General features: G+C 42.2%; 1 protein-coding gene across 1 annotated transcript; it reads left to right on the forward strand.

Moving 5' to 3' along the window:
• The first annotated feature begins 1,203 nt into the window (after positions 1–1,203).
• Positions 1,204–10,256, forward strand: CCDC78 (coiled-coil domain containing 78). Its single transcript, XM_075179107.1, has 15 exons — positions 1,204–1,467; positions 2,527–2,658; positions 3,244–3,330; positions 3,573–3,752; positions 4,003–4,161; positions 5,673–5,723; positions 6,196–6,284; positions 6,727–6,805; positions 6,970–7,095; positions 7,550–7,752; positions 8,499–8,673; positions 8,804–8,838; positions 9,353–9,434; positions 9,714–9,814; positions 9,989–10,256. Exons 1-15 carry the CDS (start codon positions 1,402–1,404, stop codon positions 10,110–10,112), a joined length of 1,689 nt encoding a protein of 562 aa, XP_075035208.1. The 5' UTR covers positions 1,204–1,401; the 3' UTR covers positions 10,113–10,256.
• The last annotated feature ends 1,385 nt before the right edge of the window (positions 10,257–11,641 follow it).

The following is an 11,641-nucleotide window of genomic DNA, read 5'->3' on the forward strand; positions in this document are numbered from 1 at the left end:
AAAATTGATGTTTTCGCTCCACCTACCTCTGTGCTTGCTCCGAGGAACCCACTCTGCGGAGAGCTTAACGGCACCAGCCAAATATTTTTTTGGAGCCGGTAGGCTGACAGGGTGCCCTGGAAGCATAGTGCCTCCTGTTACACTCAGTATGTTTCGCCGGTGCCACCATTAGTCGAACCAAGGCGGTTGCCTAAAGTGATAATATTTTTGGGGAGCCCAGAACACTGATTGAGTGGCATTGTGCCACTCATTTAGTGTTATTTTTCCCTGCGCTGCCCTTCCACTGACAATAAGGGTGTGTGTATAATAATTACCTTGAGTGCAACATAATTTCCGTAGTGATGTTGCCTCTTCTTTCTTCAGGGGAAGTGGGCAGCACCTGGGGTGGGATATTCTCAGAGAGAGGGCACCTAAGGGGGAGGGAGCCTAATACTCTTCCACTGACATTGATTTTTGACCCTAAAATATGCATAATTTCTCCCAGCTGATTTTAGAACTAAAGGTTAAAGGAAAGTATTAAGACAATAACCTATTGCCCTTTAATATTATATATATCACTGGGTCAGCATGATGTAAAGTCCCCAGATAATACTAATATATACAGCCCATTTGTAAAATGCTGATCATCAGCTACAGGCTGGTTCATTGTCTGTTTACCTGGTTGCTAGGCAACAGTCTCACTAAACAAGTTCCTGGACAATGTGATTCGGTTTCCTAGGCAACGAAGCAGCCTGACACGCACGCTTCTGTCTGTGGAACGCAAGCTTGTTCTCATTTCCGGGTTGTAACCGGAAATCACTGTTACCTGGCAACCAAAAGCTCAGCTTCACAGTTTGAGCACTTACATTGTTAGGTTGTGTCTATACTAGTTGTATACAACGTGACCCGTTTATGTCACACCCCCAATGCATACATAATAACAGCTTATATATGCTATTATCATACAATCATCATGTTTCATAAACTCTCCCTTCCCCATCAGTGTACAACAAAGCTGCACATGATATACAAGGTTAAATGTAGTGATTGCATATGGACCCTGGTGCAAATGGTCATCTGTTGACAACACCAAACACATGCACAGACCACAAAATAAAAAGTATAATAATTAAAATTGCAAATTAAAGTAGATGATAGAAAATATATTATTTTTTACCACTTGTTTATTGAAGTCAAATGAGCTGATTCCAATCAGTGTAAAGTGTGACTGGTCTAATCTTAGGTCACAGCACTGTGTCAGTGCCTGCATTGCTACCCCTATGTTCTTGTGTACAGTCACCAGCTCCTCCCAGCCAGCAGGGACATCCTGCATGTAAGCACAACAGACCTCCATAGCAACTCCTCTCTCTGCTGTAAACAGATACAGAGCCTGGTGCCTGGTATCCTGACTGTACTGTAATCATGGATGCCTCTAAAGACAGCAACATCTCTTTAAGGGAACAGGTCAGGCAGCTAAGCAATGAAAATGTGAGTATATCACATCAGAACATAGATATAAGACCTTGCGTCTACTTCTCCTTATAAGTAAATACACATTATTGTTATTATGTGTCATTATTATTGTTTAACTTCCCCTGTAACAGCTACAATTCAGGAAAAATGCAATAGAACTATACAATATCAGTTACAAGTGTCTGCAGCAGCAAACTATAAATGCAAAATAACAAAACCCCCAGAGGACTGGTGTCATTGGTCTTCCTGTGCCATATAATTATATTAGATCATTTTCACTCTCCAGTTACAAATAAATAAACTCCCTGATTCTAAATTCTAATGAGCAGGCTGCTCCGTATACTCTGTTGTATGTGACAACTTTTCCGTTACTTGTACAGCACTAAGTAAAACGGTGATTTCTAATTGCTGTATATTATTTTTAATAATATTAATAAACTAATAAATGAACTTTCTTAGAGAGTGCTACAATATTCCTTCACTGGTGCCTATTCTGTTTGCAGTGCAGGCTCAAGTGCTTTACCATGCCTTCTCAATAAATAAATAAATGTTTTAGCCAATATTGCAGGCCTGGCCAACCTGTGGATCTCCAGGTGTTGCAAAACTGCAATTTCCAGCGTACCTTGACAACTTGTAGTTTCACAACACCCAGAGAGCCATATATTGAGTTTAGATCCAGTAACTATATTTCCACCTAGCTCGTCTTGCACTTCACCAAACTCCTAGAATCACCCTGTGATCAAACTGCAGCCTTAGGTCCTACGCAATGAAAGTTGGAAAATGTCATGCTGTCAACAGTGGCAGTAAGGTCCTTTAATACTGCATAAACATGTTTCTGATGATCACACATTTTGCAATGATCTGTGGCCACAAGTGTATGGTACAGATCTGGTCATCGCAATAGGCCTATGGCTTACGGTGGGCTGATGTTAGACCAACTTTACCCAGATGAATGATTTCATTGCAGCAAGTTGGGCCAGCACTGCGTGGTTGTGTGTACTTGACTCTACCTTGCAGCTTGTTTGCCTTTATGCCTTTGCAGCGGGACCTGGCACTAACTCTTTGCCCTCTCAGGTACAGCTGCAGGATCGCAATGAGAGGTTGTATGCCAAACTGGGAGAACTGCAGGACAAGATGGGGAGGCTTGCAGGATCCAAAACAGATCTGTCATCCAGACTTGTGCTCAGTGAGGAGGAAAAGCTGAAGGTATGAGAGGGACCTGTCATAGGACGCGTTCTACGTGTTATAGTGTTGGGCAGGGTTAGGCAACCTGTGGACCTCCCCAACTCCTGTGGAACTGGTCTTAGCCTGCTATAAGCATGTTAACCTGTTCTAATAAAGGTATCATCATCACCATTTATTTATATAGCGCCACTAATTCCACAGCGCTGTACAGAGAACTCAATCACATCAGTCCCTGCCCCATTGGAGATTACAGTCTAAATTCCCTAACATACACATACACACAGACAGAGAGAGAGTAGGGTCAATTTATTAGCAGCCAATTATCCTACCAGTATGTTTTTGGAGTGTGGGAGGACACCAGAGCACCCAGAGGAAACCCATGCAAAAACGGGGAGAACATACAAACTCCACACAGATAAGGCCATGGTCGGGAATTGAACTCATGACCCCAGTGCTGTAAGGCAGAAGTGCTAACCACTGAGCTACCGTGCTTCCCTGGTACCTTCTGTTCTAATAAAGGTATTCATGTTTATTTATAGTAAGTGCTCGTAGGGTTGCTTTAGCCCACCATACATATCAGTGCTAAATACATTCCCTTCTCTGCAGATTTCTAAGGAGCTGATTGAGCTTCAGATTGAGACCAACAAGATAAGGGAACACTATGAGGCTGAAACATTTGAACTCAAGAACACGGTAAGTTGGGTTATCGGAGCTGCACCTAGCATTGCCAGTATCCCAATGATGATGGTGGATTTTACTGTCATGTCCACTTCACCATACTGACCACTGTCAGTTCTGGCCAATCAGTGGACCTTCGATCAATGAGTGCCAAGATATGTAGGGATCACAAAATATAATATCTTCTAATTGGCACATTTTCACTACGGCTTGTTTTATCAAAAGAGGCTTTAGTAATGACCTCTCATTCCCCATAGATCTTGACTTTAGAGAACCGGCTCATGTCTGTCGAGCTTCATAAGGAGAAGTTAAGTGGTGAGTACGAGGCTGTGAAAGAACGTCTCCGGTCGGTAGAGACTAACCGTAAGGAGCTGGCAGATGAATACATTGTTCTGAAGAGTAACTACCTCGCGTTGAGCAAAGAGCATGAACGAGAGGTAAGGACAGTGTTCTGGATGCTCTATAAGTCCAAAACACGGGATGCAGGTTTCATCTCTGAAGTATCTGATGACTATTCCTTCCTTGGTGGACTGTTAGCCCATTCTTGTCCTTTCAGTATCCTTGTCTTTTATTCATTTCTCTACCTTTTATTTTCTAGGATTACCACACTAAACAAACATACAAAATTCTATATCCCATTGTGTGCCAAGATGTCTTCAAACCACCTTACCCATTCTTTACATATAGGTTGCCAAGAATGATGAGCTGAGCATGGAACTTCTCAATATGGCGAACCGAGGACGTGAGGAGAATTACTCACAGTCTCACGCTCTCGTCAGTGAGGCCACTGCAGAGCTGGAGAGGGTTCGAGCTATGGTCAACCAAATGTCCGCACGTAAGATCAAGGTATGGAAGCCTGAGCTGGAGATGACATGTAATATGGCGCATCTCCTGGTGCAATATTCCAGTAGTTCTGTCAATCCCTCCTCTTTATCTCATTGTGTACTATTCTAGTAGTTCTGCCAATTTCTTTGAAATATCATCATCACCATCATCACCATTTATTTATATAGCACCACTAATTCCGCAGCGCTGTACAGAGAAATCACTCACATCAGTCCCTGCCCCATTGGGGCTTACAGTCTAAATTCCCTAACATACATACAAACAGAGAGAGAGAGACTAGGGCCAATTTTGATAGCAGCCAATTAACCTACTAGTATGTTTTTGGAGTGTGGGAGGAAACCGGAGCATCCGGAAGAAACCCACGCAAACACGGGGAGAACATACAAACTCCAAACAGATAAGGCCATGGTTGGGAATTGAACTCACTAACCACTTAGCCACCGTGCTGTCCAAATATGTCTTTATCCTCACAAAACATCACAACCAGAAGTTGAATAACTTAATACATTAGCTTTAAAAGTCTTGCTCTTAAAAATAACTACAGCTAAAATCCATTCATGTTCGCAAACTAGAAATATCTTAATTTTTTATCGGGCAATACAATTTCAAGTATTTTCAATGAACCTGTGGAAACATTTTTCAGAATTCCTCATAAATGAATGAAGCATTCTACATATATATCCATGTGCGCCTGTCCTCTATGTACAGTGTCACCAACACAGGCAGTCAGCCATTATGTGGATTAGAATAATATTAATGAGACTGCAGCCTATCAGTCTCTTAGAACTAGTGACATCACTGGAGGCATGAGGTCATAAAGTGCCTCATGTCTCAGTGGTGTTAATGGGTACCGATGAAATTACTGTATGAGTTTGTCATGAATGTTGGTCCAGCGTGGTTCTAGGGCTGAGAAATATTTAGACATGTTCCATTAGAAGACGGCCAGCACCTCCCAAAGGTTGTCAGAATAGCATTGTTTAACGGTTAACCAAATGAATGCTGCCATATTTCTGAGGAAATCCAGACCACAATTTATGTCCCTGACTTCAGTCTGATACATAACTGCCAATTTAGAGAGCTGTATATAATATCAGGTCATTTTATTACCCGTTTACAATTCATATTTTGGTAAAAAACACACGGCGATATAATCTGAACAAACTATTTCCATTATCATGGACTTTTTTTTACTCTCAGAATATTCAGCACATTGCCTCCCACCTTTTGAACCTCCTCATGGCCCCTCACAGTCAGTAAATGAGTGTAGAACTAATGTAATGCAAAATATATTACATACGTATCACTTTCAACGGCTGGCAGGGCATGCTGGCTCTTGTAGTTCTATAACCACTGGAGAGCCACAGGTTAGTTAAGCATGGCAATAATACCTCATAAATAGATTTTTTTGACACATGCCTTATCATTTTTTTTACTTTTTATTTCCATCTAAACTTGTTTGTTGGATGTTGTGCAAAAACATGAATTTAAACCTAAAAATCATATATTTTCAGCCAGAAGAGCTTGTTGCCTCTGAACACGAGCGCAGGAAATTGGAGAGAAATGTAAGTTGTGTTTTTGAACCTATTCTTAACCTAATGTTGTCATTCTCATCATAGTATACAAAGCATAATAAAGAGCAGCAATACCAGGAGTGTCCAAATTAAAGATGCCAGACTGTGCTATTCCATCTCCCCTTAATACAGTCACATGACCTGGTCACATGGCCAGCTGCATAGTAATATTGTGTCCTCCATGATTCCGTAGACAGATAATGTAATATTGTGTCCTCCATGATTCCGTAGACAGATAATGTAATATTGTGTCCTCCATGATTCCGTAGACAGATAATGTAATATTGTGTCCTCCATTATTACGTAGACAGATAATGTAATATTGTGTCCTCCATGATTCTGTAGCCTTGGCTTCCACAAGGCTTGTTGTCAACAAGGTATCCAGCCCTTTTCTGATAAGCAGAATCCTCACCATTATTTCCATCCATTTATCAGGAAATGCCTGGATTTTGTGTCATTGCAGCTTCTCGGAAACCAGGATGAAATTAAAGAAGAGATTGAGAGTATGAAAAAGATCCACAACACTCAGCAACAGAAATTAGAGGAGAGAGTGTAAGTGAAACCATAAGGGTAGTGCCAGACCTGGCATCCATCCTGATTTAAAAATCAGGACACACTAGGCAGCACCACAGTAATCTTGCTGCAAGTCGTCACATTAGATCACAACCCTTTGTAATGGGAAAAAAGGACTATCCCAAGAAAAACAGGACTTTTGGGAGGGGCTGTGGTATTACATGGGTGCTTTTGAGTTTTTTGGCCCACAAACTGCATATATGTAAAAGTTCCCATACATTGACAGAACTTGAGATAATTTAATTGTACTGTGTACATGATCAGTCCTTACCTCTAAAATCTTTAGCGCTGCTAAGCCCCTAAAACTCGAAAATAAAATATAGGATTTTAGATGCTTAATGTTCTTAAGAATGGCATTAGATGAGAGTGTGGCAGGTGAATCAATGTATTTAAGATAACTATGGGCTCTTATTATATCCAGGGTGGCTATGGGCAAGGAGCTACAGGAAGCAAAGAGAGCCATTCGCAACACCCAGCACAAGATGGCGGAACAATCAGCGGTGAGTGATACTTCTGTAGTGCAAGGACCCCTCCTTACCAAATTCTACTCTGCCTGTTATGATAAGGCAACGCTTGATTGTACGGCCTGACAGTCAACCAGAACAGAGACCGGTAGGATTTATCTATCCTGCGGGCAACATTAATATCCCATCTTCTACCCCAGGTTCTCCTGACGTCTCAGAGCCAGCTGAAGGAAATCGAAGCAGAAAACTCTCGTCTCCAACTGCAGCTGAAGGAGCTCAATGAAGAATATCGGTCTCGGCTCAACCGCTATATCACGGATCTGGCCGTAAGTATGTTTCACAGGGAAACGGACAAGCTGCTCTGCTCCATTCATAGCCAGTTAATCATCATGGTGGCTTAAATGATTGCTCAATGAATTAGAGAACAATTCCATGGGGATAATTAAACAATACCTACCTCTACTATAGGGGTGCTCTGATCATGAGGCAAACCAGGCAGCTGTCCGAAGCAGCAGGTTTTGAGGGCAGCAAAATTTAAGGAACTGGTTTAAATCGCTCATCTCCGTGCTATAAAAGTCTGCATTAGTGAATGTTACCATGTAATAATGTTGATGTATTATACAGTTTATTCGAATTCAAAAGTTTGGTGCTGATTTGTGTTTTTCCTTGCCGCCGCCGCCGCCGCAATTTATTGGTAAAAATGTCACCAGATCCAATCAGTCCAAACTTACCAGTGTCAGGATGTGGCTGATGCACAGGTTTGGGTTGTGTTGTCTGTAGGAGTACGTGGACGGGAATATGAGAGGGGGGACCGGCGGTAAGGTGGACCCAGCTCGCATGAAGCAATTTGTGGACAGTATGCTGAGCGACATCAAAGCCTCTCACAGGTCCAGAGAGGAACAGCTCGCGAGCGCAGCGCGGCAGTACAAGAAGCGGATGCAGAGTCTGATCAAGAAACATGAGAGCCTGCTTATTGCTTACCGGTGAGTGCAGCTTCGGGTCCCTTAAAAATACGTTATGCAGGTTTATTTCTGACTGACAGGAATAGTTACACCAACCTAATAATGGTTCATTTCTGACTGGCAGGAGGAGTTACACCAACCTAATAACGGTTATTTTTTGAATGACAGGAAGAGTTAGACCAACCTCAGACTAGTTCATGTCTGATTGACAGGAGTACTTACACCAACCTAATAATGGTTATTTTCTGACTGACAGGAGTAGTTACCCCACTCTTTAGATTGACTGAATTTTGAGTGAGCTACACCAACATCACGCTGGTTTATTCCATCTTACTGACTTATTACGGACAGTCAGGAAAACTTTCACCATCATCTGACTGCATTATAGGCACTACCCATGCATTAGTTAATATCCTTATGACAAGATGACTGACACCATGTCTGTTAATAATCCTAATCAAAATCAATTGGCTCATTATCGGACATATTGGTAAATGCGGTTGTGGCCTATATCTGTAGGCATCTTCTGACTGCACTACCAATGCCCTGCCTGAAAGAAGCTCGGCTGCCCGGCCTGAGCACCACACAGTTGGATCTTGTCCAATTTGGTCACTTAGGTGTGGGGCCAAATTGTGCTCTGATCCTGCTGCTCATCGCTCAGGCTGAGTAGCCGGAATGTGTCTGGCTTAAGGTTAGTGATTTTAGAGAAGAATTGATGGAATGGACCCCTGATACACCAGTGACGAGTACACCCCCATGTCTTCCAGCATGCAGAGAGAGCAAATACTGGTCATGGGTAATAGCGATGTGGATCCTGGCCCTCCGGAACATCATTTCACCATCGCTGACCCCGATCTGCAGTCTCAGTCCACACTGGAGTTAAACCGACTAAGGGAGGACAAGGCCCTGCTGGAATCTCAGATCCAGGATCTAAAGGAGAAGGTTGGTAATAGATGGTGTGATCATCAGTAAGACCTAACCAGGTTACAATAACAGCATTACCATCCGCTCTGGTACATCAAAGTGATAAGACAAGAGGAGTGTTCTAACTGCGCTCTCTTTTATATTGCAGAGAAGATCACATGACAATACTGCCTCCAATAAACAGTAAGTATACTGTCATAATGAGGTTTTGTTTAGGGCCAGTGGTGCACGAGAGGAAAGACCAGGTAGGAAGTGGGAACGGACAGAAGAGGCAGCAGCAGTTGCTGCAAGAAATTATTACCAGGAACTACGCCAGGCCAAGCAAATGATGAAGAACTAATGATATAAATTAAGCACTTTTCCCATGACAATCTGGCTGGACCAATATACAATATGAGGCATGTGATCTCATTTATTAATCTATTTTCCTAAACCTCAGATCATAAAACTCTTATCTGTTAAAACCCATCTGATCGGTGACATTTTGTTTTGATAAATTGCCCACCTACTTTGTCGCCTACTGATATAGCAGATTCATACTGCATACAAACCATGGACTATTTCTTTAACTCTTCTCCTGTCTATGGGATAACACTGCACTGAATTACAGCGACGGAGAGACATCAGCATAGGATCCTGTGTATAACACCAGATTTGTGTTATTTATATTCCTTGAAATGATCGTCTCATTGTGCAGAGCAGGACAATACGGGCAGATGAATGAAGACAACTGGGCACAGATCAGGAAACAGCTGCGAGAATTCACCCACAATACCCAGGTGTGTACCGGTGTCTATGACACAGTCAGGTTTGCCTCCTCTCGCCCACATTGCAGCTGTAAACCCCCAAGGGCAGTACCATGTATTATTTACACATAGTAGCAGTGTTGTGACATTATACAAGACCACGTATACATTGCACTACTCCTTTGTAAATGTCCCCCCTCTCTGAAGCTACGAAGACCCCCAACATCAGCTGCCATTGGGTGGTGGGAAGATCTAATCTCATTCAGATGGTACAGTTGATGCGCCTGTGTTGTTCATGATTGTGTCCTTAAGGAGGATCTGGAGAAGGAGAGGAGTCAGCTGTTGTCGAGAGCGGTTGTAGCAGAGGAACAGGTGGCAGAGCTCCAGGAGTATGTAGACAAACACTTAGGAAGGTGAGTAGAACTCTATGGTCTTTGCCAGGCATGCAGCCGTGGTGTAGGTTTAGCCAAGACAACTGGGCAGTGCGATTTATGATCCAAGCACAATGGCTGACCTGCACCGTGTATGGCGGGAGAGAAGGTGTTTTGTTTCTGGTATATTGATATAGAGTATCTCTTTTTCTGTAGGTACAAACAGGAGATAATGCGCCTGCGGAAACTCCTGGGCAACGAGGGTCCCAGGGCCATCAGCGCTGATGCCCCCCAGTCTTTTCTACTTCGGGCTGTACGGAGAAGTAGCCACGAGATGTGATCCCCCTCTAGTGGCTCTCACCAGTACTGCAGACGATTGGACGCTAAAGCCTTTGTCATAGACAGAGAATACAAACTACAAGACCTATGATTGATCACATTTATTTTATAATCATAGTCATTAAATTATTTATTTTTACATACATCCCGTGTTTTTTGTATTTTTTGTACATATATTGGACTTTTTGAGACTTGAAACTGGCATACTGATATCTCAGAGCAGTACATACATGTTGCACACATGTCAGATGATACAGTAATGCAGGGTGTTATGTCTGCACCCATAAGACCTTTTACAGTGGATATTTCATGATATTGAGGCAGCATCAGAGACATTTTCTCACTTTGCCAGTTTCTGGTACTTACAACTAATGTGTGAGCAGATTTAATTTCATAATAATCACAGTATTAGCTTTGTTTTAGGTACAAATAAGGAACACATTATTAGACCTGTCTGAGGGGTGGCTGAGGTAGACTTAGGGGGAGATCAGGGTGTGGTCTACATTAAGCCAGTGTCGGGAATATGTAAACATTCTAAATCTAGATCACTGTCTTCATACAGGGAGTACTGGGGAAATCATATGCTAAACTTGCAGCATCCTGCATATCCGATGCACTTAATACCACTTTATTCCAGGTTTGGTGAAGAGTGCACATGAACACACTCTCTCTGATGCATTTCACCATAAATAGGACACAGATGTACAATTTAAGTCAATGACATACAGTTGAAGATTGAATAGAATCAAAATCTTTTGGTGTACCTGGTGCATTGTTCCCAGAGTACAGAATCACAAACAAAATAATAATACATAGCCCTGGTTCCAGTTGACCATTCTGGATGCATCGTTGAGCGTTCAAGGCTTCTTGAACTGGATTGTATTGTGGAACCGTAATTCTAGAAGGCATGTCAAATAACCGTGTACCAGTAGCATACTGAGATTAAGCAATCAGATGTTATCTGTTTAATTTGCCAATCCACGTGTTTCTCTCACCAGCAGGGCATGTTTTCAGGCTCTGCCTTAAGCAATTATTCAACCAATTTAATATATTCACCTGTGTTCCTGAGAAGAGATCCACACAACATGGTCTGTGGGTGAGACATCAGGACCTCAGGTTTGAGAAACACTGGTGTAGACTGCTTATTATTATACTATATATAGCACCATATAACTATATATGGGACTTTATTATTAAGTCCCTGCCTTAGTAGGCATTACAATCTACTCCCTACCACAAGCAGGCAAATACACGCCACATTTAGTCAGACAAAAAATGGCATAATCTGATTGGTTGATTTCAGTTACACCATCCTTTCATGAGCCCCAGTTTAAAAGTATTTTATGGAAAATTGTGCACAGAATAATGAGCTGTAACCCATAGCAACCAGATTCTCACTGTCATCATCCTAGTAACGGTTGGACAATGAAAGTACAACTTTGATTAGTTGCTACGGGATACAAATACTGTGATCAGTTTACATAAGTGTGCCTCAATTTTATTATGTACCAGAATTGGGGTGGGGGGTTC

The sequence above is a fragment of the Mixophyes fleayi genome, chromosome 7 (genome assembly GCF_038048845.1).
Source record: "Mixophyes fleayi isolate aMixFle1 chromosome 7, aMixFle1.hap1, whole genome shotgun sequence".
NCBI classification, from domain to species: domain Eukaryota; kingdom Metazoa; phylum Chordata; class Amphibia; order Anura; family Limnodynastidae; genus Mixophyes; species Mixophyes fleayi.